This window comes from Phalangium opilio, unplaced genomic scaffold, assembly GCF_054372755.1.
Source record: "Phalangium opilio isolate 3A_F unplaced genomic scaffold, DU_Popi_V2 ptg000200l_1, whole genome shotgun sequence".
Classification (NCBI taxonomy): Eukaryota; Metazoa; Arthropoda; class Arachnida; order Opiliones; family Phalangiidae; genus Phalangium; species Phalangium opilio.
The window spans coordinates 834548-862126 of NW_028324213.1; the positions used below are offsets into that span (position 1 = coordinate 834548).

At 39.3% G+C, this 27579-nt stretch overlaps 2 protein-coding genes and 8 non-coding genes across 10 annotated transcripts; 1 reads left to right on the forward strand and 9 right to left on the reverse strand.

Moving 5' to 3' along the window:
* Positions 1-247: 247 nt before the first annotated feature.
* On the reverse strand, positions 248-320 carry TRNAR-UCG (transfer RNA arginine (anticodon UCG)). The gene has a single exon. It is a non-coding gene; the product is annotated as a tRNA-Arg (tRNA).
* Positions 321-411: 91 nt separating this feature from the next.
* On the reverse strand, positions 412-484 carry TRNAR-ACG (transfer RNA arginine (anticodon ACG)). Its single transcript has one exon. It is a non-coding gene; the product is annotated as a tRNA-Arg (tRNA).
* A 413-nt stretch (positions 485-897) lies between these two features.
* Positions 898-970, reverse strand: TRNAR-ACG (transfer RNA arginine (anticodon ACG)). The gene has a single exon. It is a non-coding gene; the product is annotated as a tRNA-Arg (tRNA).
* Positions 971-1383: 413 nt separating this feature from the next.
* On the reverse strand, positions 1384-1456 carry TRNAR-ACG (transfer RNA arginine (anticodon ACG)). The gene has a single exon. It is a non-coding gene; the product is annotated as a tRNA-Arg (tRNA).
* Positions 1457-1869: 413 nt separating this feature from the next.
* Positions 1870-1943, reverse strand: TRNAR-UCG (transfer RNA arginine (anticodon UCG)). Its single transcript has one exon. It is a non-coding gene; the product is annotated as a tRNA-Arg (tRNA).
* Positions 1944-2356: 413 nt separating this feature from the next.
* Positions 2357-2429, reverse strand: TRNAR-UCG (transfer RNA arginine (anticodon UCG)). The gene has a single exon. It is a non-coding gene; the product is annotated as a tRNA-Arg (tRNA).
* A 91-nt stretch (positions 2430-2520) lies between these two features.
* On the reverse strand, positions 2521-2594 carry TRNAR-ACG (transfer RNA arginine (anticodon ACG)). Its single transcript has one exon. It is a non-coding gene; the product is annotated as a tRNA-Arg (tRNA).
* Positions 2595-4161: 1567 nt separating this feature from the next.
* Positions 4162-4234, reverse strand: TRNAR-UCG (transfer RNA arginine (anticodon UCG)). Its single transcript has one exon. It is a non-coding gene; the product is annotated as a tRNA-Arg (tRNA).
* A 6020-nt stretch (positions 4235-10254) lies between these two features.
* LOC149621867 (uncharacterized) lies at positions 10255-11246 on the forward strand. The gene is made up of 5 exons (XM_089853606.1): positions 10255-10307; positions 10371-10466; positions 10546-10669; positions 10721-10903; positions 10998-11246. Exons 1-4 carry the CDS (start codon positions 10279-10281, stop codon positions 10841-10843), a joined length of 372 nt encoding a protein of 123 aa, XP_089709732.1. The 5' UTR covers positions 10255-10278; the 3' UTR covers positions 10844-10903; positions 10998-11246.
* Positions 11247-20358: 9112 nt separating this feature from the next.
* LOC149621868 (uncharacterized) lies at positions 20359-23877 on the reverse strand. The gene is made up of 3 exons (XM_089853630.1): positions 23376-23877; positions 22042-23286; positions 20359-20419 (listed from the first exon to the last, which is right to left on the reverse strand). Exons 2-3 carry the CDS (start codon positions 22677-22679, stop codon positions 20359-20361), a joined length of 699 nt encoding a protein of 232 aa, XP_089709756.1. The 5' UTR covers positions 22680-23286; positions 23376-23877.
* Between the last annotated feature and the right edge of the window lie 3702 nt (positions 23878-27579).

The following is a 27579-nucleotide window of genomic DNA, read 5'->3' on the forward strand; positions in this document are numbered from 1 at the left end:
GCTTCGTTCTATCAAAAACGTTTCCAAACATTGTATTTATGCATTTTTATGACGCATAAAAGATCTTTAATTAAAATAAACACCGAGCTTGCCATGACTCGAACCTAGAATCTTTTGCTCCGTAGGCAGACGCGTTATCCAATGCGCCACAAGCCCGTTGGAGGTTTATCTAAATGCTATTGAAGCATTTTAATATTTTAAATTTCCCTTCCGTTATATTCTAATAATCATCTTTAAATGTTAATTCCGAGCTTGCCAGGACTCGAACCTGGAATCTTCTGCTTCGAAGGCAGACGCGTTATCCATTGCGCCACAAGCCCGTTGCAGGTTAATCTAAATGCTATTGAAGCATTGCAATATTATAAATTTCCCTACCGTTACATTCCAATAATCATCTTTAAATGTTAATACCGAGCTTGCCAGGACTCGAACCTAGAATCTTTTGCTCCGTAGGCAGACGCGTTATCCATTGCGCCACAAGCCCGTTGGAGGCTTATTTAAATGCTATTGAAGCATTGCAATATTATTAATTTTCCTTCCGTTATATTCTAAAAATCATCTTTAAATGTTAATACCGAGCTTGCCGGGACTCGAATCTGGAATCTTTTGCTTCGAAGGCAGACGCGTTATCCATTACGCCACAAGCCCTTGCTTCGTTCTATCAAAAACTTTTCCAAACTTTGTATTTATGCATTTTTATGACGCATAAAAGATCTTTAATTAAAATAAACACCGAGCTTGCCATGACTCGAACCTAGAATCTTTTGCTCCGCAGGCAGACGCGTTATCCATTGCGCCACAAACCCGTTTGAGGTTAATCCAAATGCTATTTAAGCATTGCAATATTATAAATTTCCCTTCCGTTACATTCCAATAATCATCTTTAAATGTTAATACCGAGCTTGCCAGGACTCGAACCTAGAATCTTTTGCTCCGTAGGCAGACGCGTTATCCATTGCGCCACAAGCCCGTTGGAGGCTTATTTAAATGCTATTGAAGCATTGCAATATTATTAATTTTCCTTCCGTTATATTCTAAAAATCATCTTTAAATGTTAATACCGAGCTTGCCGGGACTCGAATCTGGAATCTTTTGCTTCGAAGGCAGACGCGTTATCCATTACGCCACAAGCCCTTGCTTCGTTCTATCAAAAACTTTTCCAAACATTGTATTTATGCATTTTTATGACGCATAAAAGATCTTTAATTAAAATAAACACCGAGCTTGCCATGACTCGAACCTAGAATCTTTTGCTCCGCAGGCAGACGCGTTATCCATTGCGCCACAAACCCGTTTGAGGTTAATCCAAATGCTATTTAAGCATTGCAATATTATAAATTTCCCTTCCGTTACATTCCAATAATCATCTTTAAATGTTAATACCGAGCTTGCCAGGACTCGAACCTAGAATCTTTTGCTCCGTAGGCAGACGCGTTATCCATTGCGCCACAAGCCCGTTGGAGGCTTATTTAAATGCTATTGAAGCATTGCAATATTATTAATTTTCCTTCCGTTATATTCTAAAAATCATCTTTAAATGTTAATACCGAGCTTGCCGGGACTCGAATCTGGAATCTTTTGCTTCGAAGGCAGACGCGTTATCCATTACGCCACAAGCCCTTGCTTCGTTCTATCAAAAACGTTTCCAAACATTGTATTTATGCATTTTTATGACGCATAAAAGATCTTTAATTAAAATAAACACCGAGCTTGCCATGACTCGAACCTAGAATCTTTTGCTCCATAGGCAGACGCGTTATCCAATGCGCCACAAGCCCGTTGGAGGTTTATCTAAATGCTATTGAAGCATTTTAATATTTTAAATTTCCCTTCCGTTATATTCTAATAATCATCTTTGAATGTTGATACCGAGCTTTGCCAGGACTCGAACCTGGAACCTTCTGCTTCGAAGGCAGACGCGTTATCCATTGCGCCACAAGCCCGTTGGAGGCTTATTTAAATGCTATTGAAGCATTGCAATATTATTAATTTTCCTTCCGTTATATTCTAAAAATCATCTTTAAATGTTAATACTGAGCTTGCCGGGACTCGAATCTGGAATCTTTTGCTTCGAAGGCGGACGCGTTATCCATTACGCCACAAGCCCTTGCTTCGTTCTATCAAAAACGTTTCCAAACATTGTATTTATGCATTTTTATGACGCATAAAAGATCTTTAATTAAAATAAACACCGAGCTTGCCATGACTCGAACCTAGAATCTTTTGCTCCGTAGGCAGACGCGTTATCCAATGCGCCACAAGCCCGTTGGAGGTTTATCTAAATGCTATTGAAGCATTTTAATATTTTAAATTTCCCTTCCGTTATATTCTAATAATCATCTTTAAATGTTAATTCCGAGCTTGCCAGGACTCGAACCTGGAATCTTCTGCTTCGAAGGCAGACGCGTTATCCATTGCGCCACAAGCCCGTTGCAGGTTAATCTAAATGCTATTGAAGCATTGCAATATTATAAATTTCCCTGCCGTTATATTCTAATAATCATCTTTGAATGTTGATACCGAGCTTTGCCAGGACTCGAACCTGGAACCTTCTGCTCCGTAGGCAGACGCGTTATCCATTGCGCCACAAGCCCGTTGGAGGGTAACCCAAATGCTATTTAAGCATTGCAATATTATAAATTTCCCTTCCGTTACATTCTAATAATCATCTTTAAATGTTAATACCGAGCTTGCCAGGACTCGAACCTTAAATCTTCTGCTCCGTAGGCAGACGCGTTATCCATTGCGCCACAAGCCCGTTGGAGGTTAATCTAAATGCTATTGAATCATTGCAATATTAAAAATTTCCCTTCCGCAACATTCCAATAATCATCTTTAAATGTTAATACCGAGCTTGCCAGGACTCGAACCTTAAATCTTCTGCTCCGTAGGCAGACGCGTTATCCATTGCGCCACAAGCCCGTTGGAGGTTTATCTAAATGCTATTGAAGCATTGTAATATTATAAACCTCCCTTCTGTTATATTCTAATAATCATCTTTAAATGTTAATGCTGAGCTTGTACGGACTCGAACCTGGAATCTTCCGCTCCGTAGGCAGACGCGTTATCCAGTGCGCCACAAGCCCGTTGGAGGTTAATCTAAATGCTATTGAAGCATTGCAATATTATAAATTTCCCTTCTGTTATATTCTGATAATCATCTTTAAATGTTAATACCGAGCTTGCCATGACTCGAACCTGGAATCTTCTGATTCGAAGGCAAACGCGTTATCCATTGCGCCACAAGCCCGTTGGAGGTTAATCTAAATGCTATTGAAGCATTGCAATATTATAAACCTTTCTTCTGTTATATTCTAATAATCATCTTTAAATGTTAATACTGAGCTTGTACGGAATCGAACCTGGAATCTTCCGCTCCGTAGGCAAACGCGTTATCCATTGCGCCACAAGCCCGTTGGAGGTTAACCTAAATGCTGTTGAAGCATTGCAATATTATAAATTTCCCTTCTGTTATATTCTGATAATCATCTTTAAATGTTAATACTGAGCTTGTACGGACTCGAACCTGGAATCTTCCGCTCCGTAGGCAGACGCGTTATCCAGTGCGCCACAAGCCCGTTGGAGGTTAATCTAAATGCTATTGAAGCATTGCAATATTATAAACCTTTCTTCTGTTATATTCTAATAATCATCTTTAAATGTTAATACTGAGCTTGTACGGACTCGAACCTGGAATCTTCTGCTCCGTAGGCAAACGCGTTATCCATTGCGCCACAAGCCCGTTGGAGGTTAATCTAAATGCTATTGAAGCATTGTAATATTATAAACCTCCCTTCTGTTATATTCTAATAATCATCTTTAAATGTTAATACTGAGCTTGTACGGACTCGAACCTGGAATCTTCCGCTCCGTAGGCAGACGCGTTATCCAGTGCGCCACAAGCCCGTTGGAGGTTAATCTAAATGCTATTGAAGCATTGCAATATTATAAATTTCCCTTCTGTTATATTCTAATAATCATCTTTAAATGTTAATACTGAGCTTGTACGGAATCGAACCTGGAATCTTCCGCTCCGTAGGCAAACGCGTTATCCATTGCGCCACAAGCCCGTTGGAGGTTAACCTAAATGCTGTTGAAGCATTGCAATATTATAAATTTCCCTTCTGTTATATTCTGATAATCATCTTTAAATGTTAATACCGAGCTTGCCAGGACTCGAACCTGGAATCTTCTGATTCGAAGGCAAACGCGTTATCCATTGCGCCACAAGCCCGTTGGAGGTTATTCTCAAGCGCTGTTGGCATAGGCATACAGTGTCCGCATAGGCAGAACTGTTGCCCCGGCGCGGGGGGTGAGGAAGGAGGAGGACATTCCTTCAATCTATCGCTTCTTTGTGGTGCGTCTCCGAGGCCAGGGTGGTCGTTTTCACGCAAAACTATTTCATTAAAACATTGAATATTATCAACCATTCATATTTTAGGCTTTGCAACTAAAATTGCATGAAAAACATAGAAGTTTGAAACTGATTTTAGTAGAAATGTGTGCGTGTTACTTAGGGTTGGTCAAAGAGCGTTTACCCTTGGTTCGGGAACCTTATTCAAAGCAAGGAGGGTATAACGAAGAGGTGTAGAAGGCTGAGGTTGAGAGTTCTCGCTTTGTGCATTTTTCAGCATGCGGGCCTATCTTTCACTGCCCTCACATTGGTTGAATTATAGTTACCGGGGAATTTTAAACTCTCTCCTCAAACTTCTGTTCATTCAGCGCGCCATCGCTTTCGCATCTCTCTTTCTCTTCAAATCGGCCACTGTCTTCCCCTCTTAAATTTACCTTTAGCTTCTCTCTCTCCAAATCGTGCGCGCGTCCAGGAAAGGCCAGACGCTTGGACCTTCTCTTAAATTTGACCGTAATTATAATTCCATAATTCCGTGTAAAATTAAAAACGAAAAGCGAGAACTCTAAAAATGCTTTGTCAAAGCCGTTAGCTTCTACTTCTCTTCTTTCTATCCTCTTCGTTTAAAGTATAGGCTCCTTGCCTGTGACGTCATTTCATTCCCCCTTTCTTGTCCCCTTGCTGTTTACAGGAGTATGTCCTTTCGACGCCATATTCACTAACCCTTTAACCGGCTTTTAACCCCTACTTCTTATCCCATTTTTTTCACGCAAAGACCGTATACATAGTCGTGTTCAGTCAGAATGTTATATAGCATAGAAAGTAGGACTACTGAAGTCCAACTGAACACAGCTATAAATGTCTATGGAAAGAGACTTGGAAAGTCTCGGTTATTAGACAATTAGAAAATGTCTTACTTTCACCTAAAATGGCTTCCGTTTCCGGAATCATCCTGGCCAATCTTCGGAGAAGTCTATCTTTAGTGGTGATATCTAGACCGTCGATAACTTCCTACAAAAATGTCGTTTACCTTTGAATTTAATTCAAAAAATATATATATATATATATATACACGTACATCAACGGCTCTAGATATATTTTCACTAATAGACGGCCCTGCCTCGGCAGGCACTACCAATATCGAAAATGCCCCCCTCATCGCCGGGTCTTGCGCTTGTCGCACCCTTTTTTGAGCCGGTTGGCGTCTTACCTGGGCACCGCGACTCCTACGTTTTTAGGAGCAGGGGTGGGCTATAGAATTTATATTTTGTCCTTTACATCATATGAAAACTAAAAAAATCGGGTTGTCATTCAAATCATGCGTGCATGCAATATTTATCCTCCGATTCTTTATAAACTTATGTTAAAATGGTCTTTAAAGAAATCTGGCCAATTAACCAAGAATGACTTAGGCTAATTTCACGCTATGCCGCGCTTGATGCGGCGATCGCAACACTGATGTCCCTGACCGTCAAACTGGCCTTATTTTATATTAATTTTAAAAAGTCAAAACCTAATCTCCAGCTCGGGAAGTTCTTCTGAGGAAGTATCTTCCTTGGGATCCTCATCTTGAGAATTCGAAACCTCGCTTCCTCTTTCCAATTTTTCGATGATGTCCCGATATGGCTCCCCTGCTCTTCCCACAATTATTTGGGGGTCTGGGGCGCGGGAGGTGCAAGGAATTTGCTGGTTTGTGCAAACTAGCACCTTTTTGCCCACAAACCCGCAGCTACATCGATCGGTGCTTTCGACACCGTTTGCCCTACATGGGCACTCTAGGCGCCCATGGGCTCGAGTACACAATGACCGACACGAACAACAATTAGAAAAGGGGTCGGCTGAACCCGATTTCATTGCAATTGGGAAGTCTTCCATTTTTTTAACCTTTGTAACGTTGCCCGGATATGTACGTTACAAGTCTCTCTACGAGCGCTATTTTAAGTAGCGAATGTAGATGTTAAAAAGTGACTCTTCGTTTTGAGGGTTGAAATTGAACTGATATTTTATTATTCGGAACAACAGAATCCCCCAAGTCAACCCTGTCATAAAACCATTCGGAGAGAGTTTCTTAACATCTCTCCGCCAAATCATCAAGTCATAAATTTAGGTAGATTATTGGAAACTCCAATTAGTGCCTAATGGCATCCTAGTCCGGGAGGTCAGGGTCACGAGGACCACCCCAGCTAAGATGACAATAGGACACCCTAAAGGCATAGAGGGTTGGAGAGTATGGAGACGCGCAGCTTTTAGCGCCTATACGGCGAGTGAAGTAGCCGGCCGTTACACCTTCTACTCTCAAGAACACAATTTTTAAAATGAAATAAAATGGTAGAGTGTTGGTTATGCCTGATTCGGCCAACGGAAAAAGTGAAGCGAGCAATTTTAGCATGTTGGCGTTAAAATCAAAGGGGGCGATCACTATTGCTTTCGTGCCTAATAACCAATGGATAAGGAAAAAGTAATCGTTGTAGACGCTGTACCTTTTACTACAATATAAGGATTGTGCTTAACCTTTAAAGGGAGGGTGAAGTAGAAAATGAAGTGATTTTTTATCGATTCTTCTACTAATTAAAAGACCAGTCTGTATGGTGTAACATTCGGAAAATACTCCCGAGTGATTTTAAAATTAAAATTAGTTTCAGATTTTAATAATAATTTTAAATAAGGACGTCCGACCAATCGCGTAACGCCCTACCTTTTTGTTAAGCAAATTCTCGTGTCACACGCCATGTCTCGCGCCACGATTGTCACGTCGCGCGCAAATTTTATCAAATCTCGTGATAAATTTCAATCGACACGGAACGTGTCACGAGAATTTTGTTAACAGAAAGGCAGGGCGTTACGCGATTGGACGGACGTCCTTATTTAAAATTATCCTTAAAATCTGAACCTAATTTTAATTTTAAAATTTTTCCTGTGTATTTCCTAAATGTTTCACTATGCAGACTGGTCTTATAATTTGTACAAGAATCAATAAAAAAATCACTTGATTTTCTACTTCACCCTCCCTTTTTAAGTGGAGTGCACTTGATAGCGCTAACATCCTTACATATAATACCTTTGAAAACGAAATCTGATAGCGATTAGCCCCTCGATATAATTATAGTCAAGCTTATCAGCTCCTCTTGTTGGTTGCCCCAAGTTTTTATTGTTGTGCTAAAAGCATTCACTTAGTTATTTTGTATACGAGAAGCTATGGGAAACTTTTACTTTTAGAAGGACAGGATGGTTGCAATTTAGGAGGGGGGAGGACCAATAAACTTATTGACTCAAGGGACAGACAAGGACATTGGTTAAAGAATTTTTAGCTTTCCGATGCTTTTGAAATGAAAGCAATGTCTTTTTACTGTTTTCCTACTACAAATTTGTCATAGCGTTGGTGTTGGGTAAAAAACTGAAGTACAGTCAAAACAAAACTGGAGACTTCAGTTACGGTTTTAATATCCATTAAAAGCACTCAAAACCTTTTAAAACCCATGATTATTAAAATTATATTAAACATCTAATGATATTAATAACTTCGAAGACATAACACTGAAAAGAAAATCCTACAACGAAAGCTTAGATTTATTGTAGTGTGTGTAGAGTGTAGAAAGAAATTCAGGTGTGCAATTATTTTGGGAGTGTCCATCACCTTGTTATTTGTCTCTGAACGAGTGCTTATGTGGTTGACAAATGCACGCGATTACATGGTTATTGCAATCGTAAAGGGGACTGGTAAAAGAGACCGTTTTGATAGTTCAAAAATCGTGGCACGAGGACGGTTTTGAAGTTAAATATAAAGCTCGGGTTCTAAAAGTAGTTGCGAAACGTATCTTTTACTAGTTTGCACAAGTGTACAATGATTTTTAAACTCGTCTTAGAAATGAATAATTTCGCATTTTTTGATAGTCCCGCATATGAGTATATATTGTCCCTGACTTCCACTAGAAGCAGTTTTTGTATGCATATACATGTATAGAAAGCCTTCTATCACTGAGGGGTGATTCGATACGGTGGGGTTCCTTTCTAAATTACATAGACATCAGGTACACGTTCAATAGTCCCGTAAGTTGATGGATTTAGTTTTTTTTTGGCGAAGAAAAACTGAAATTGGTTACTGCGAGGGTTTATTTCTGATTGTGTTGATTTTCTACGATTTACGAAAAGAGAAAAACTGTAAGCTAAACTAGAAATGGCACCTTATAGTGTCGTGGTCACTGTATTTTGCGTGTATTGAATGGGGCATGGATTTCTCAAGTTTATGTGGTACTCTTCGTAACTGTATAGTGTATGCGAGCCAATGTATAGAGTAGAGAGAGGATTAGACGGTGTATCCTCCCTCTAGGCGCGCTTTTGTAAGAGGGGATACAGTACGTGCCTGGTAGGGCGATGATACTGAGCTACGAGATAGAAGGGTATGACGTTTGCATACGTAGAACTGACATTACTCTATGAGTAATGGCACTAAGTATGCAAACGTCACACCCTTTTATCTCTTAGCTCAGTGTAATCCCCCTACTGGGCGCGCAAAGTAGTCCCTCATACTAGAGCGCGACCAGAGGGAGGGACACACCGTCTACACCCCCTCTACTGCTAGTCCGTTACTAGTCTATAGCCTTAGATCGTTGTTGGGTGATGTACAATCTTAGCACATTGGAAAGCACACGGACTAATGCAAAATGATTTTTGCCTTGTTTGAGAATGATAAAATAAAGGGGCTAGATAAAATTCATCCCCTCTCACCTTTAGAGAAAACGATGTATAGACATGGAGACCGGGGAGTTCTCGCTAGCGAGCATATATCATTATTATTAAATTGGGCATGAAATTGTTTTTCACCATCAGCTATCAGCTTCATTTTTTGAAGCCAGCTGTTGATGTTTTCTGGGAGAGGACGCAAAAAGAAACTTTCGAAGAATTGTCGGGAAAAGAACTTGTAGTAGCTGGAGATGGAAGGATGGACAGTCCAGGGCATTCCGCCATGTTTTGCACTTACTTTTTGGCAGATACTGAATCAAAGAAAATCATAGCTATATCCAACAAAGACGTTCGACACGCTGTAGGGAAAAGCCCGAACATGGAGCTCATGGCTTTTAAAGGTGCTTCCAAAGAGGTTCTGGAGCTTGGCGGCCAACACAATGTTAAAGTGCTGGAAGTCGTCACAGATGCTCATTCGGAAATTTCAGCTGAGCTAAGTTAGTTTCAAGCACGACATTAACGTTTGGCGATTTTAGAATGCATGGTATATTAATGAAAAAAAATTTATTTGCGACTATTCGTAGGGAAGGAGGATTCTTGTTTGTCAGGTGTAAAACACTCGTGGGACACGTGGCATGGTGGCAAAATAATTTTTAAGAGATTGAACGAAGTAAATATGTTTCCATTTTTAAATCTCTTGTCTCACCCTTTATCAAGTGAATGAAACAGAACGTGTTTCATGTAGATTGCACTGAAATCTAAAGAACATAGAGATTTATGTCACTGGGCTCCTCTACTACATAATCATTTCTGGTGGTGCTCCAAAAATTGTCAAGGACAGGTCTTCACTTTGAAGGTATTGTGCTATGATTATCTTGAATTAATCTTGAAGAACAGGTGGTCAATTGAAATCCAAATATTTATAGAGTTTGTGGTTGACTTGTCTCCACCATGTTATCAACGAGCATGAGTGGCACTTGGAGATAGGCATGTTCAATCATTGCGACCATGAACCTTTAACTGAAGAGCAGCTGGAAAAACACCCCTGGTTACAAGCCAACTCTCCCACTTTCTTAAAATTAAGAAGCGAAGTTATGAGGAAGTACCTCTTGAAAAATATGGGATACTTCACAAACTTTAGGTATGCGTGAGTACCTAGAGATGAACTGTACCACCATTCATCACGCGCAAATCTTGTTTGTTACAGGCACACAGGATTTCTCGAAAGTTACCACAGTCTAATTCTAATGTATGCCCCAAAAAGAATCGCTTTTGGGTATGTCTAACTTTGTTTCCATCGTTTACCATGTTAACATAGTAATTTTTGTCTGTGATGTAGCTACTGGGGCTACCAAATAAGGATTAAATTAGCCGCCATAGACCACAACAAGCACTGTGGAAGGCCTCGGGCTTGTAGACAAGATGGACAGCCAAAGTAAAATTTCATTAATATACTTATTATAGCCTATGTGTTTCTGAAATAAGCATAACGGTCATAAATGTGTGGATTCCAGAGATACACGTGCCTACAGTAAACGAACGAAGGCGTGGTACATTGTGCCAATATATGAGAAGAAAAAATATTCTTATATTCCGGAATTAATGCGGATCATTTTTGGACAGAGGGAAAACTTCAAGGTAAAAATAAAATCTGTTCTTTTTCAGCTATAAATTTATTATGATTTCTAGGGGTCATTGAAACAAAAAGTACCACTGGATGCTGATCACCCGTTAAGGATTGCCAAAACCAGAGGAATGGTAGAAGCCCCTTCAAAGGAGGAATTAAGAGAGAAACAGATATCTCGATTTTAAATAATAACTAAATTTCTTGGGAAATGACCGCAAAGCGACCCCCCACCACCCTAATCACTAGTAAGTCATAGGAAGGGAAATTTGCGGTCATCGTGCACTGTCAGTCCTTGAAGGGAAATGAAATCACTTTTCTAATGTTAAAAATAAACTTCAGCAATCCACGAAATAAGAGGTTTCGACAGTTGGAATGCTGAGGAATCGACGCTTATTTGGCTTGGGATCCTAGACATAAGAGACCCAACAAAGGCTTGGGATCCTAGACATAAGAGACCCAACAACGGCTTGGGATCCTAGACATAAGAGACCCAAGAAAGGCTTGGGATCCTACACATAAGACACCTGACAAATCCATCACCACCCTCTTCTTTGGACCAACGATAGTCGTCCCCATCACCAACGGATAGGTAAGATGGTGCCTACATGACAGAATCACTGCTATTTAGTATCAGCTCTGGCTTGATATTGATGGCCTGAAACTGACGAAACAGTTTGTTGATGGTCCTTGCAGGTCTTGAGCTAGGGACCTTGTAATGGATGCAGCGAGATGGTGTCATTTGGCATTGGTGACCTTTCATCCCGCATATACCCGCTTAGTCGGTAAACGTTAGGGGCGGCATGGTTTGGGCTGACTTGGCGGTATACCGGTGTCTCCTTGGTCACTTAGATGGACAACACATCCCCATACGATAAAGGACTTCAACCGTTGAAATAAAAGAGAACCAAAGCACGTAACGTATTATTACTTATTAGACTCTAAACTTGGCCTTAATACATCAGTTCATATTTCTTGTTTTATAACCCTCATACTTTATGACATCGGAGGAGAGGTTCCTCAGTATCACCACCATGAAGGGGCCGGATACCTTCCCGCAATTGGAAGCGCCTGAGGAGTTACCCACATCGGAGGCATCAGCGCGGAAGGACCTGCATACCAATGTACCGTTACCATATCTAGATGAGGAATGTACCGAACGCCCTGGAAGCGGAGTCAACGAAGGAAACATGATGCGCCAGTGTCGAACGAGAAGCCTAAATTCCTGTGCCACAAGCAACCAAGAAAGAACCCGAGTCGTTTTGTATCTCAAGCGATACAGGCTCGAGAAGAGACGCTGTAAAGGAGTTTTCCTCCGCGGTCTAAGCCGGTTTCTCCTTTCCATTAGTTAGTATGCTGTGGCATAGGGGCTAGCCACCACCCCTCTATGCAATGTAAAGGGACCCACCTGTAAACTAGCCACAGGCTTAATGTAGAAATCCCTTCATAGACAAAGCCTAGTTATTATTATTAGTCCATCTATATCTATAGAAATCAAAGTCCTGACTGACTGACAGACTGATAATCAACGCCCAGCCCAAACCGCTTGCCCTAGAAAGCTGAAACTTTGCAGGAACGTTACTTAAAAGTAGAAGGCGCGTACTAAGAAAGATTTTTTCCAATTCGCCGCCATCTTAAAAAATGGCGCCCACAAATGTAAACTCTTCTCCATGCAACAAAGCCCGCGCGTTTCAACCGATTTCACAAATATTTAGTACACTGGCAACCTATAGACGGGCTGAATGGTCTTTTGGGTTCGATTTGTTGCCATCTTTTTAAATGGCGGCCAAAAACTTAAAAACCCTTCTTTATGGAATAATGACCGCGTGAATAGTAATAAAAAATGTCCCGACGGGCTAGCGGGCAACGCTGAGTGCCTTTGCTCCTACGGTGTTACAAAAATATTATTTATCTGTTAAATCTAACCATTCTTTGTATCATTTTGATGGAAGTTCTTATTACACGCGAGCGACGCCGCGGTCAACAGCTAGTCAGAACATATATATCAACCAATTTTTAAATTTAAATTAAATACAAAATTTTACTTCCTAATTTTTACCTACTACTATTTTGTTTAATAATTATATATTTGTTATGCCTAATAGGATTATCGATTGTAACATTTTATATTTCTGTATAATTATCATATTTGAATGTGTTTGGGGAACAAGTAACGGACGCCGCCACGAGGCGTCGTTTTCCGTTTGTGACCTTTGATCCCGAATATACGCGCTTAGTCACTTTTCATTTAGGTGCGGCATGGTTTGGGCTTGTTGGCGGTATACGGGTGTCTCTCACTTAGATGGAAAACTGTTGGAATAAAAGAACTAAATGACGTAACGTATTATTTATTTATTAATTAATGGACTCTATAGTAGTAAGATGTTTTCTCTGGCCCGCTAACTAGCTTTAATGTACGGATTGTACGATTTGGTCTGTTACAGCCTTACTGGGCTCAGCAGATGGGATATTAGGCTTAATAGACACCTGCATTAGATACTGATTCTTTCTCTCCTCTTTGCTGCAGCTACAGTGAGGGTGCACAATATGCATTTGGCATCAGTGGTGGGACGTGACTCCTCCCACAATTATAATGACTATAATTAAATGGTTACACATCCACAAGTCGCTTGGTACGGATGAAATGACACTACCTAGCTTAAACTGCACTAGGTGAAAGTAGCGCCATTGTCGCGGAGCAAGATTTTTCCAGTGGAAAGTATATGAAAAGGAATTGCTGACCGACTTCAAAATATATTTCCATTGCATATTTTGAGTTTCTATTTTAGAATCAGATACCGCGGTGAACTTCTTGCAAGGTTTTACAATAATAATAATAATATTGGCTTTTTATTGGAACAATCATTAAGGTGGAGTCCTAATTTACAATGATGTCCAGAGTTAATTTAATAAATAAAAGTAATGGATAATAACTTAGATTAAAAGTATAGAGCCTGTATACAGATAATCCCAGCCTCATTGCCTTAATTTCTGTGCCACGTGATTGCTCATGGCATCTTTAAAAAGCATTATTGATGTTATTATTTTGTGGTGATTTTCTAGTTCATTCCAACATTTTATGCCTTGAAATTTTACATTCTTGTCTCTAACGCGCGAGTTACAACTTTCAGGGTAGAAGTTATATTTGTCTCCACGTGTTCTTATATTATTATTTCCCTTTGGGAACCAGTTTATTACATATTCTGGGAAGAGACCATTTCTCACTTTAAACATGAAAAACAGGTCAAAGTAGTAGTTGTAGTCCGTGGTATTTATATTTGCGACTTCCGTCGCGGAGGAGTATTTTCGAGTATTGGATATAAATGTATGTATATTTTTGAAAGTAATTGGTTTATTTGTTCACTTTGTTTATATATTGCAGGGCTCCCACCAGGTCCCTAAAAGTCCCTAAAGTCCCTATTTTCCTACATGGTCCTTAATCTACCCTAAAATTGGTATTCGGTCCTTAAATCACCCTATTTTTATAAAACTCAGAAAAAGTATAAGGGTGACCTGAAAATGCCTTGTCTGTGATTTGACCAGAGCCCCAAATTTGCGGCGCTCGCTTCGCTCGCTCCGGTTATTTATGATTTACTTAATGTTAAATTTGAACGAATTAATTGGCTAATTTTTATAACAATAACAACTTGTGCAAAAATTATTCGACTGAATTTAGACTGGTTTTCATATATGTTCGCCATGTACGTTATTGCAAACGGTCAGAGAAATTTGTTCAAGTTAGTCAGGGAAAACCTGGAAAAGTCAGGGAATTTCATTCCAAACATTTTGTACGAACCCTGTAAAGGCCCAAATTCTCGTTCAGTGGATTTTTTAAAAAACATTAAACATGATACATGAAATAGTTACTTCTAGTCAAAAAAAACCTTTCCTTATACATTAGAGCCAGTATCAAGTCTTACCTACCGCTCCCTTAGAATAAGAATATAAACAAAAAAGTCAGAAATAATATCCTATTTTGTCGAAAAAATAGGAAAGAGTAATAGGTTCCTAACTGTTTGTGATATGTTCATAGAATAGATATCATTTTGTTTTACCAGTGGTCCCTTTTTGGTTCCTACTTTTAGAATTTAGGTCCCTATTTTACCCTATTTTTATCGTGAAAAGTCCCTTTTTCCCCTGTTTATTTTTGAGATTTTTGTGGGAGCCCTGATATTGGAAACAGTAAGTTGTCCCTTTGATTACGTGTGGCAGAATTGGGCTCAAACATGTTTATTTGCTATTACAATTATGAAACTAAATTAGTCAAACGCAAAGGTGAATCTATTTCTTTTCAACGTCAATAAAGGATCAATGTATTGTACTTGTGGTTTATCATTATAATAAGCACACAGTAAGACCAAGTGTAAGTCACTGAACTAAATTAAATACTTACTAAAATAGGTCGAATGCATTTCAATATCGTGGCTATGTAGGATCACATCCGCAAACCAAAATTTTGGAATAAAAAGAGTATAAAACAACGTTCAATATAAAACTATTTTATTTTTTTCCCGAGTGACCGAACATTCTCAAATATAATAAGTAAATCTTACACCTTCATTTCAGTTTAGACCATCTAAATAATCAAAAACAAACCACCCTTTCACAGCATGAAGTTAGAATAATAAACAGCCCGCGCCTTCAAACCGTCGTCTGCTCTAAGTCTAAACTGTTAAATGGCAACTTATGTCCAGCACTGGTAGAAAAAAAAGGTCTGATCATAAACCAACCTTAAAAATTAAAGGTGGCAGCACATTCTTGGATTTTTTTGAAGCTGTGCGGACAAGTACAACTCTAGGGGCGAATCGTGAGCAGATTTCCGCTTTAAGGCCATCCAGTCGTGAATATTATAAGTGCAAATGAAGCTAAAAAGCTACTAAAATTTATGAAGTAATGGTACAATAGAAACTACGTTTTTATTTTGGTTTGGGTAAGCAAAGCACTTTCTTTCAACGATACTCAAGGGGTATGATTTGACTTGCTTGGAAGTTTTACCTGCATACAACCCTAACATGGAGGAGCGTAGAGGATATTCAAAGCTATCCTCAACAAATTTGTATAAACTGCCAGCCACCATTATTTCATTATCCATTCTCCGGTAAATGTGTTTAATTTTTATAACGTCCCCTGTAGTTAATTTAACGCAGCCATCAGCTGGGGATGTTGTCAAGCTATAAGCGCCCGACTGAACCTTTTTGAAAGATTTAACACCAGTAGGAATTTGGGAGCTATTGTCTTTGAAAGGCTTTTTGAGAAGTATACCACCGTATTTTGGTTTATGTTTTAAAATATGTTTGCCTTCATTGACTCTTTTAAACAATTGTTGAAGAGGTTTGTTAGGAGATCGTAACATTTTTTTAAAATATTGGAGATGATTCTCAAATGGAAAGGCACTATATCTATCTAAAGGGCCAAACCTCTCAACGTCAGCTTTTAGATGGGTCAAAGCATGCACATTTAATGACACAAATTCTTTTCCATATAATTCTGGGCATGAAGAAACAAACATTTCCAATAAATCTCCCGCATAGTTTAAGTAAGTCTTACAAAGATCAGGCGATGCAAGAATGTAGATTGCAGAGTGCAAAAGTCTAAACTGCCCTAATACATCGGGGGATAGAATGTCCTGGGACAAAACTGGTCCAGAATACAACAGGAATTGTCGGAGTTCTGTGGCCTTCCACCGATCAATATGTTTAAGAGACCTTGGCTTTCGCGCAAACTCCGAAGGAACAAATTTTGGGCATCTTTTAAGGTTAGACGATAGCTCGTTAATCTGTTGGTGGCTAAGACGAACAACATACTTTCCCCTCTTAACCCACGATTTTACCATTCTTTTAACAACTCCAAGGCAAACCAAATTCATATAATCAAGGGGAAATTGGGTTACTATATCTATATCTAATCTTTCTAACGGAGAAGGTTCTCCAACTAAGTGGTGCTCTTCATTTTCCTGATTTCTAAATGAACTATTTGTACGTAGTGTAACAATTTCATCAGAAACCTCATCGAGCAAAAACACTGTGCGATTTTTATAACGTGAACCCCTTATTGTGCATTTGTCACAGGAATAATACCCAGTGTGACCTTTCGAATTTTTAACAAATGACCTCGCTGGTGTGTCGAGAATAAAAGGGCCATTTAGTTTGCACCTATAGGTTCTCCCACCATATTCAAAACCATTTTTCTTAAATCCAAAAGATCATCAACGAATGAGCCTAAATAATCACTGAGAGATTCTGGCTTTGACTCACCACAAAAGACAGCAACGGGAAAAATATTACCAATAAGCCCTCCCCAGTAGCACAAGCCTTCCGCATAACAGTCGGTTAAAGGTCGAATAGTCGGTTTACGGTCCAGTCAGCTGTACCATGCTTATTCCGACACTTTTCTGACTCATGAAGCTGACTACTTCTTTTAGTTGGCAATGCCGACATCTATCTGACAGTTGGAACAGAGATGGTTTAAAGTAGGCTTGCCTACCGTCTAGAAAATTCCAACTTATTTTTTGCCAATTGATTACCGACTCTCTCGCGCTAGTCGGTATTGTGACGTTTAAGAAGAGTAAAATTAAAAGCAAAGTTGTTCTTAGGCCGTTTAGTAACCGACATTTATCCGACAGTTGGAACTGAGATGGTTTAAAGTAGGCTTGCCTACTGTCTAGAAAAATCTAACACATTTTTTGCCAATTGATTACCAACTCCCTCGCGCTAGTCGTTATTGTGACGGTTAAGAAGAGTAAAATTAAAAGCAAAGTTATTTTTAGGCCGTTTAGTAACCGACATTTATCCGACAGTTGGAACTGTGGTGGTTTTGAAGTAGGCTTGCCTACCGTCCTAAACATGTAACCCATTTTTGCCAATTGATTTCCAACTCCTTCCCGCTAGTTGGTATTGTCACGTTTAAAAAGAGTAAAATGAAAAACGAAGTTGTTGTATAGGCCTTCTTTTTCCGTGGGACGGTTAGTTTGACTTTTACTATTCCGCATATGCCACCAAATTTTTTTTCTTATATATTTAACTTATACTATATCTCGACCCACAAGCAGAAGTTGATAATACTATATTTTTGGCAACACTAGAAACTTAACGTTACAAAAAAAACTGCAAAGCAAGAAAACACATCTGATTTTCTAGTTTGAATTTTCCCTCCTGTAATTTCTCGGGTCTGGTGACACGCCTCTGTTCTATTGGCGTAACTAAGGTAACGCCATGCACGTCATTATCAAAGAGGGCGCTGCTAGTGCGAAAGCAAGTCATCCTTTCCAGTATCTCTGACGCGGCTGGGTCGTTAGAATGTTTAAACGAGATTTTTGTGGTCGAAAATTATTAGTTCTAGGCTTGCTAACTTTTAATTTCATCGCCAAGGTTCTTTGTCACACTATATAAACTATAAACGCCTTCGTTTGTCACGTAAGGTTTTAATTTTGTTATTGAATTATCAATTTATCTACCTCTTAGAGCCAGTTTTATGCATAAGCCTTTGCTTTTTACCTAGCTTCTCATCTGCTGGGAACCACACCCCTATAAAGTGAAACCAAAACTTAAACGTTTATGTATACCTTCAGTTTCTTTGTTTCAATATAACAGAAGTAAGTGTTTTGGGGCGCTTGGAGTTCAAAAACCTTATATATTAAGTATTTTAAAGATTTTTGGTTGTGAAAATAATACTGAATTTGTATGCGGTTTCAAACATTTTAAGAGAAAAATGTGTCAAGTAATACCCTTTAGAATTGTATGTTTTTCTTTTTCTTTAAAAAATCTGTAAGTGCATATTTTTCATTAAGATTTTTGTAATTTAAGAGATAGCAACTGGCCACATCGAAGATATTAACAATGAATAATAATAAATACTTTAATTGATGTAAATATTATACTAGCCCTGAAAAATTTTACTTTTTGTTAAAACCAATTAGCAAGGCAGCTAATATTTCCATTCGACTAGTCGTGTAATATCGAATACATTGTTTACTATTTGAAATTGTTATAATTGATGCTCAACCTGTATGTTACTTGGAATATTCAAAGTACAAATTCTAAAGCGATTTTCATTGAAAATGTAATAAAGAAATTACAATACTAGGTATCAGTATCCTTTATTATAAAGGAATGAAGCCTCGAGTTAAGGCTTGATCGTCGCAAAACCGTCGGGCCTCGAGTTAAGGTTTGGTCATCGCAAAAGCGTCGGACCTCTTGCTGACAGGCGGTTAAGTCGACTCTCAAACGTGTTGGATGAGAGTCGTATTTCATTCGTGTCGTGTAAACCAGTGGGCCGTCGTCCCACCGGGCGGACATTTCGATTCTCAAACCCTTACTCTACCTGCCCTTTACCGACGATTTACCGTTCCTATACTAAAAAGCCGCGAAATCGTCGGATTGAGCGCGGCTTTAGGTAGGCATAATGACGCCGACATATAGTCGGCCAACAGTCGTTTTATAGTAGCCTCAAAACAGTAGGAAAACCGGCGGGCCGTCGTCCCTCCAGGCGGACATTTCGACTTTCAAACCATTACTCTCCCGACTTATTAGTGACTTTTTACCAACTCGTCGGTAACACACAAAGCCAACCATGTAGGCCCTACGTCGGCAGTGCTACTAGGGAAATGGCAAGAGACTATTTGGAAAGGTTCGTCAGTTCCTGCGGAAAGGATTTTTTCCAAGGGTGCAAATCTAGTCTCACCAAAGGGCGGGTCACTGAAACCGGAAACCATTTCCGCCGTTATGAGCCAGAAATCGTGGTGGGCGTCAGATTTAGATGTCTTTTGTAAATAAAATTGTATTCGGAAAAACGTAATCTGTACGTTGGGTTGTTTATTGTATTAACGTCAGGCTGATTTACATATTGTTGATGTGGCACCGATATCTTTCAGTAAACCTAAGTGTGTTAAAATGATTGCCACTTTCTCAAAGCGGAGTTACTACCCACCGCGTTTGTAACGTTCGTCATACACAAACATCCGTTGACACTCTTTTAATCTCTCGGGTCGACAAGTTCTAAAGATCTGTCCAGACACACTTTTTGTGAGTTCGCATCTTCGCTTTGATTGTTTGCAAGATCGCGCTACTGTCCACATTGGGTTTTCGCTACTTTGCGTCCTCACCTCGCGAAGATACAAATTTCTTGCAACTAAGCCAAGAATTTCGCGCCTTCGCGAGAAAAGCACCAATCACAGGCGAGAGCAAGACTAGGGCGATTAGTTTCGTTTTTCTCTTTGGACAACGTCGATGAAGAAGGGCAGATGGTGCAATGATTGCTCAAACTTTATTAGCTCTCAGAATGGGAAAAGCAAAATTCTACCGTGTATCAGAACCGAAGTGCAAATATTTTTCTGGTGCAAAGATGCGACAAGACGAAGGCGCGAACACGCGAGCGCGAGTTCAATGTGGACAAAGCTTAAGACTGAACTTGCAAGGGCGTGCCAACAACGGGGGCAGCGGGGGCAAAGGCCCGCGCTCAAATTTTTAACTCTATGGGACTTTAACATTAGGCAGCCATTTTGCCCCCGCTCCAGTAGAAAATTTTGACTTATGTTGGCACGCCCCGTCACTGAAGGTTTAAAATGTTATTGAGAGGCTGTCTCGTTCAAATCATTTTTTAAAACCATTCAAAAACATTATTTTATTTATGTCTTGGTGTCGTTTAACATTGAACCACCAGGGAATCAAAGAGTAATGAAAGCCGTAAAATGATGACACCTTCGTAGTTAAACCATGGTTTCGTCGGAAAGAGCTATAACGACTAATTCGAGTTCATCCTGAAGCATTCTTTTAAATATTAAACAAAGCCAGATACTATTTAGTCACGGAATTAAATATAAACGTCTTATAGATATACGTTAGTAACGGCGACGTTGCTTTACATTGTGCGAGAGACACCACTTTTAGAAATAAAGCTTGCATCGATGGTTATGGACAAGAGCCAATATTAACAAATATGTTATCCTTTTCGCTTGCCAATATTAAACGCGAATAGAAATAGCTAGAGCTAATGTTATATACTAAAAATGTCAAATGAATTTCCAACAAGGACTTGTATATAGATACGTTATTCTTTGTAAATAACGTAATCAATATCACTATTCGTTCCGCTATATCTATTAGTAATATACAGGGTGTTTCTGAAAAGTCCATCACAAATTAAGGGGCGTGTTTATGGGACCAAACTGAGCGGAAAGTACCAAAGAACATGGGGTGTACAACATTTTGTTACGGAGATATGGCCTTCCAAACATTCGCCCCTAAAACAAGGAAATATCCAAAAATGAGGAGTAACACTTAAGACCGACTAACCAGCTTGTTTAAAATTACTAGACAATTTCAATAGCCTTTAATCGAACAATTGATTTCTACCTTTACTAATCAGAAGCGTATAAATGAGTAGAAGTATGCCTACGGTGGTAATGTAAAATTAATCCCAAGTGACATGATGTTTCAAGATCTTCCCAGCACCAAGTAAAATGGTTCTGATTGAAGGGACTTTTATTAGCACAGCGTAAACAACGTTATTTTCAGGAATTAGTCCAAATGTCCACGGGCGGCATTACAAAAACGAGGCAGTCTTTCGAATGATACTTGGACATGTTGGAAGATCCCTGGCTTGTTCCTGTTATCTCAAACCGTAAAAAGCTACGCAAATCTTCATCATCACGGACAACACTCTTGTACGTTAGGTATGACCTTGAGAAAACCTAAAAGGACATCTCGAATGTATTTGAAAAACCCATCTCCAATTAAGGGGCGTGTTGTTTGTTTCCTACAGAGTAAACTCGCCCAGAGAACAATTACAATGCAGAGCCACGTTTCGGCGTTAATGGCCCACAAAGGTGGTCCCAAAAACAAGAACAAACTTTAATTTGTTTCGTTCAGTAAGTGTTTCATGTGTCATAGATAAAACGCCATGATTAATGCACGAAGAAAATGAATTTATTGACAAGTTTTAACATTTAATTGCAACTAGTTACAAAAATTGTTCAAAGTGTTCACCACCCGCGTTAAGGCACACATTAGCACGTCTTACAAATGATTCCCTTACACGTTGAAAAATGCCTGGAGTTTCGCGAATTGTTTGACAGCCGTGAATTATTCGTCGACGTAGCTCTTCAACATCGGGCACTTCAGTCTGATAAACTAAGTCTTTCAGGTGGCCCCAAAGAAAGAAATCACAAGGGTTCAGATCGGGTGATCGAGCAGGCCACTCCACAGGTCCACCTCGACCTAACCACCGCAAAAGTAAGGTCGCGTTAAGATAATTTCGGACCGCGATGCTGAAATGTGGTGGTGCACCATCGTGCATGAACCACATTCTGTTTACCAAACCTAAGGGTACGTCTTCGAGTAGTTCCGGTAAATCGTCCCGTAAGAACTGCAAGTAAGCCACACCGTTTAACCTGGGCTCTAGGAAATATGGCCCAATTAAATTGTCACCCACAATACCACACCACACGTTTAAACTGAATTGTACTTGGTGACTTCTAACGCAAGTTGCGTGGGGGTTTAGCTGGGACCATTGATGTTTATTATGTAAGTTAATAATACCATCCCGTGAAAAGTTAGCTTCGTCAGTAACCAACAAATCCCGTGGGAAATCGATATCGTTTACTTTAGCCAGAAACCACTGACAAAACGCCGTGCGTCGTGGGTAGTCCGCTGGATTCAAACCTTGAACTTTTTGAACATGGAAAGGATGAAACCGGTGGCTTCTGAGGATTTTCCACACGAGCGTGTGGTTTACGCCTAATCGGCGACCAACTTGGCGGGTACTTGATTCAGGCTCGTCCTCGAAAATGGTGAGAACTTCGTCTTCTACGGCCTCTGGGATGGCTCTCGCTCTAGGTTGAGGTCCAGCCGGTTGGATTCGTCCATCTTGCCTCAAACGTCTGTCCACAGCCTCGAACGTCAGTCGATTTGGTAGTCGCCTCTGCGGAAATCTTTCCTGATACAAGCGTACAGCTGCAGCGGCATTCCCCTCGGCTAGTCCATACATTAGGTGCATATCCGCATATTCGGCATTTGTGAAGAAAGGCATTGTAACAGACTTCGTTGAATTATGAGTTTAATAAAACAAACACATGTACGTGAAACCTCTTTTATTCCTTTCTTAAAAAACATAGTGCTCTGTTTTAGTGCTCTGTTTTTTAAGAATAGGCGAAGTTCTCACTATTTTCGAGGACGATCCAAAAACAAGCAGCCGCCAATTGGTTTGCTGATTAAGAAAAAACCACACGCAACTTGCGTTAGAATTCACAAAGTACAATTCAGCTTAAACGTGTGGTGTAGTATTGTGGGTGACAATTTAATTGGGCCGTATTTCCTAGAGCCCAGGTTAAACGGTGTGGCTTACTTGTAGTTCTTACGGGACGATTTACCAGAACTACCCGAAGACGTACCCTTAGGTTTAATAAACAGAATGTGGTTCATGCACGATGGTGCACCACCACATTTCAGCATCGCGGTCCGAAAACTTGTCAATAACATTTTCTTCGTGCATTAATCATGGCGTTTTATCTATGACACATGAAACACTTACTGAACGAAACAAATTAAAGTTTGTTCTTTTGTTTGGGACCACCTTTGTGGGCCATTAACGCCGAAACGTGGCTCTGCATTGTAATTGTTCTCTGGGCGAGTTTACTCTGTTGGAAACAAACAACACGCCCCTTAATTGGAGATGGGTTTTTCAAATACATTCGAGATGTCCTTTTAGGTTTTCTCAAGGTCATACCTAACGTACAAGAGTGTTGTCCGTGATGATGAAGATTTGCGTAGCTTTTTACGGTTTGAGATAACAGGAACAAGCCAGGGATCTTCCAACATGTCCAAGTATCATTCGAAAGACTGCCTCGTTTTTGTAATGCCGCCCGTGGACATTTGGACTAATTCCTGAAAATAACGTTGTTTACGCTGTGCTAATAAAAGTCCCTTCAATCAGAACCATTTTACTTGGTGCTGGGAAGATCTTGAAACATCATGTCACTTGGGATTAATTTTACATTACCACCGTAGGCATACTTCTACTCATTTATACGCTTCTGATTAGTAAAGGTAGAAATCAATTGTTCGATTAAAGGCTATTGAAATTGTCTAGTAATTTTAAACAAGCTGGTTAGTCGGTCTTAAGTGTTACTCCTCATTTTTGGATATTTCCTTGTTTTAGGGGCGAATGTTTGGAAGGCCATATCTCCGTAACAAAATGTTGTACACCCCATGTTCTTTGGTACTTTCCGCTCAGTTTGGTCCCATAAACACGCCCCTTAATTTGTGATGGACTTTTCAGAAACACCCTGTATAGATACTAGCTGTTACCCGCGGCGTCGCTCGCGTGTAATAAGAACTTCTATCAAAAGGATATATAGAATGGGTATATTATACTGATGACTAATATTTTTGTAACACCCTAGGAGCGAAGGCACTCGGCGTTGCCCGTCAGCCCGTCTGGACATTTTTTATAACTTTTCATGCGGACATTGTTCTATAAAGAAGGGTTTTTAAGTTTTCGGCCGCCATTTTTAAAGATGGCAAGAAATCGAAACCAAAAGACCATTCAGCCCATCTATAGGTTAAAAGAAACCAGTGTACTAAATATTTTTGAAATCGGTTGCATAGGGAAGATTTTTTACATTTCTGGGCGCCATTTTTTAAGATGTCGGCAGATTGGAAAATCATTCTTAGTACGCGCCTACTACTTATGAGTAACGTTCCTGCAAATTTTCTGCGTTCTAGGGCAAGCGGTTTGGGCTCGGCGTTGATTATCAGTCCGTCAGGACTTTGATTTATATAGATATAGATTATTAACATAGTAGTCAAAAGATTAAGCGTAGTTAACGCTTAAAAATGTCCATGACAGGAAAAAAAACATTTTTGAGTTTTTCTTTTTCACAAGACATGACAATAAACGAAACACAAATGTCATCTCTTTATAGTATTAACAAAATACTAGAAAGCAATATAACTGCAATTCCAAGATAACATTATAATCACAAAAACGGATGAAATACCATTAGTGCACAGAGTTTCTCTTCATTTGGGATTGTTTCATTGGGGAAATAGTTCATTCTCAATTTCCATTTTCCAAACATTCCTACTACTCTCACACCAGGTAATACTTAACTAAAGAGATTTATTTGAGCCTCTTTATCTTAAAAATCTTTAAAAAACAAACGCAACATGAAAACAAAAAGGCGTGCTATATTTTTTCAAAGTGAATAGTTCTTTTAGCTTGTCTAGAATTTGGTCCTTGGATTTTTTATATATTGGTATGAGAACTGATGCTGCGTTTAAATCTCCCACTATTGTCAGTCCAGCTCCAATGAAGCCAGATGTCACGGTTAAGCGTTCGGAATATTTATAAGAGACCTCACCACCTAGGCTACCACCGACTGCTAGTTGATAATTACATCCTTTTAGAAAATAATCGGTAATGGTTGTAGTGAGTTGTCATCGAGTGTGCTGGTGCTCTTGTGGAAAAAACTTCCAAATAGTAGCAGTTATTTGACGCTGGAAATCTGAGGTACTCCGGTTATCCTGGAAGAATTCCATTACATCTTCCACATTATTTTCATTTGCATAATTTATTGACATACTTAGATATCAGATCCCCATTTAATAAATTTTCTAGACCATCCATGGGTCGTTTTAGTATAAATTTTATTTCAAATGGATACAATTGAACTCCTGGGATATTTTTAGGAAAAACAGCGCGGATAAGGTGGGTTTATTATAGGATTCATAAGGCTTGATTTTGTTCACGAGTGTTCCAAAAACACCGTATGAAGAAGTACAAAGTGCGGAACATTTGTTTGGGTAAATTTTCTAATATTCATCTTACTGAAACCACAAAAATTAATCGCAAATCTTGGTTTTTCCGAAGAGTAATTAATTATTCGATAAATTACCATCATTAACACTTTGCTTTCTTCTTGATCACATGCTACAAGTGAAGGTCAAACCCACATTTGGCTCGAAAAAACTATTTTTTTAGAGCAATATCTACAAGTCGTACAAACACAGTCGGAAATTTGCAAACAAAGTCTGTCTCTTCTGGATCTACCTTTATAATTTTATCAATCGTCTATAGTCTTAAGGTGGGTTTTCAAACGCGCTTGAAAAACAAAAAGATTGAGCTTGAGCATTTCAAAATCCACGCGTCTCAAGCGCTACTATAACTAGTGCCATCTTGCGCCGAAGCATAAGTATGAGCACAAGCGTTACCTGTTTCCAAAGAATCAAAAAATAGCTGCTTAGGTGGCGTTGCGTAGTTCAAAAAATTCTGAAATCAAAATGGCGATTATCAACTTGCGAAAACGACGTTTGCTCATTAAACGGAATTTGTTGTTAATTCAACTTCATTATCAACTTCTCGGGTCCAAAAAAGAACGTACGGCCATAGACGTTGTTGGATTCATCCAATCTGGCGAAAAAGAAAGTCAGAAGGATATTATGCGACACTTGTAAGCATTGCAAAGCCTTGGCTATATTTGTACCATTGGACGACATAAAACTAAATATACATTTTCTTTGTTTAACTTAATGAAGTTGAAATGCATGAGGACAAATGACCATAAGAAATTCAGGAATTTTACGAGAATGAATCCAAATCTGTTCGATAAACTTTTAAAAATGATTGAGGACAAATTGAAGAAGTATCCCCCAAGTCGCTCTCCCATTTCACCAGGAGAACGATTAGCGTTGACATTAAGGTAAAGTTTTCACGTATTTCAATAAATAGTTTCATTTCTAGAGAAACGAAATGTTCATATTCTCTTCAAGTTTTCAAGCATCTGGTGCCAGCCTCGTAAATATGACATACGCTTTTCGTCTTGGCAAAACAACAGCTCATAGAATAATCAAAGAGACTTTTGCCGCAATTTGGGAATGTTTGCTATCAGTTTATTTACCTGTTAAGGAAACCTCAGAAATCGTTTTTGAACATAATTTTATTGATATCATCTTATCGATAAAAGGTACCCGATGAAAAAATGTGGATCAGAATAGCAAAGGAATATGAAATGTTATGGGATTATCCAATGTGTTGCGGTGCCGTAGACGGAAAACATGTGATGATACAGCAACCAGGGAAAAGTGGAACAATTATAAAGTATGCATAAATATAGTTGTGTAAAATTACTCAGTTTATTCCTATTTAATTGTAGGGCTATAATTCTATAGTGCTCATGGCTGTTGTTGATGCCAAGTACCGATTTGTTGTCGTTGACATAGGTGGTTATGGATCGCATTCTGATGGGGGATGTTCAAATCGTCTCCGTTTGGTCAAGCTGTACAAAATCAGAAAGATGGATTTCCACTACCAAGGGCAGCCCCAAATAGCGACATAGTTGTTCCCCATGTTCTTCTTGGTGACGAAGCTTTTCAGCTTTTGCCTAATTTTATGCGACCATACCCAGGGAATGAGTTGGATTCTGCAAAAAGAATTTTTAACTACCGTTTAAGCCGTGCAAGGTACTTATTTTAGTTAATAGAGTTTGGGTTGTTTCACTATCTAGGAAGTTAAGTAATCTTAACCATTCTTTCAGAAGATGTAGCGAGAACGCTTTTGGGATTTTGGCTGCCAGATGGAGAATCTTCCGAGGTCCTATTCTTTCAAAACCATCAAATGTGGATATGGTAGTGAAAACGTGTGTAATATTACACAATTGTCTTTAATTGAGGAAGAGAAGGAGAAATTCAAAATATATTGTCCAGCTGGTTTTGCTGATAGTAATGACTCTTTAAAAAATGTCGAGCGTGGGAAGTGGAGGGAAATCCTCGGCTGTATGCCAGCAAGACGATTGACCACTTTTGAACCAACAAACGCAAGCAATTTTAGTTTGGTAGCTAGTGACGTTCGAAAAGCTTTCACTAGATATTTTTCAAGTGACAATGGAGAAGTTCCATGGCAATGGGGCTTGCCAGGGGTTCAACGATAAAAA

What these genes read in the sequence shown, in the direction of transcription:
- LOC149621867 (XM_089853606.1), top strand. Translation starts at nt 10,279, where the DNA reads ATGTATGCCCCAAAAAGAATCGCTTTTGG. An exon ending in AGACAAGATGGACAGCCAAA is followed by an intron (nt 10,467 to 10,545) that starts GTAAAATTTCAT and finishes TGTGGATTCCAG; the next exon opens with AGATACACGTGCCTACAGTA. An exon ending in GACAGAGGGAAAACTTCAAG is followed by an intron (nt 10,670 to 10,720) that starts GTAAAAATAAAA and finishes TATGATTTCTAG; the next exon opens with GGGTCATTGAAACAAAAAGT.
- LOC149621868 (XM_089853630.1), bottom strand. Translation starts at nt 22,679, where the DNA reads ATGCCTTTCTTCACAAATGCCGAATATGCGGATATGCACCTAATGTAT. An exon ending in CCATATTTCCTAGAGCCCAG is followed by an intron (nt 20,420 to 22,041) that starts GTTAAACGGTGT and finishes AATATTTAAAAG; the next exon opens with AATGCTTCAGGATGAACTCG.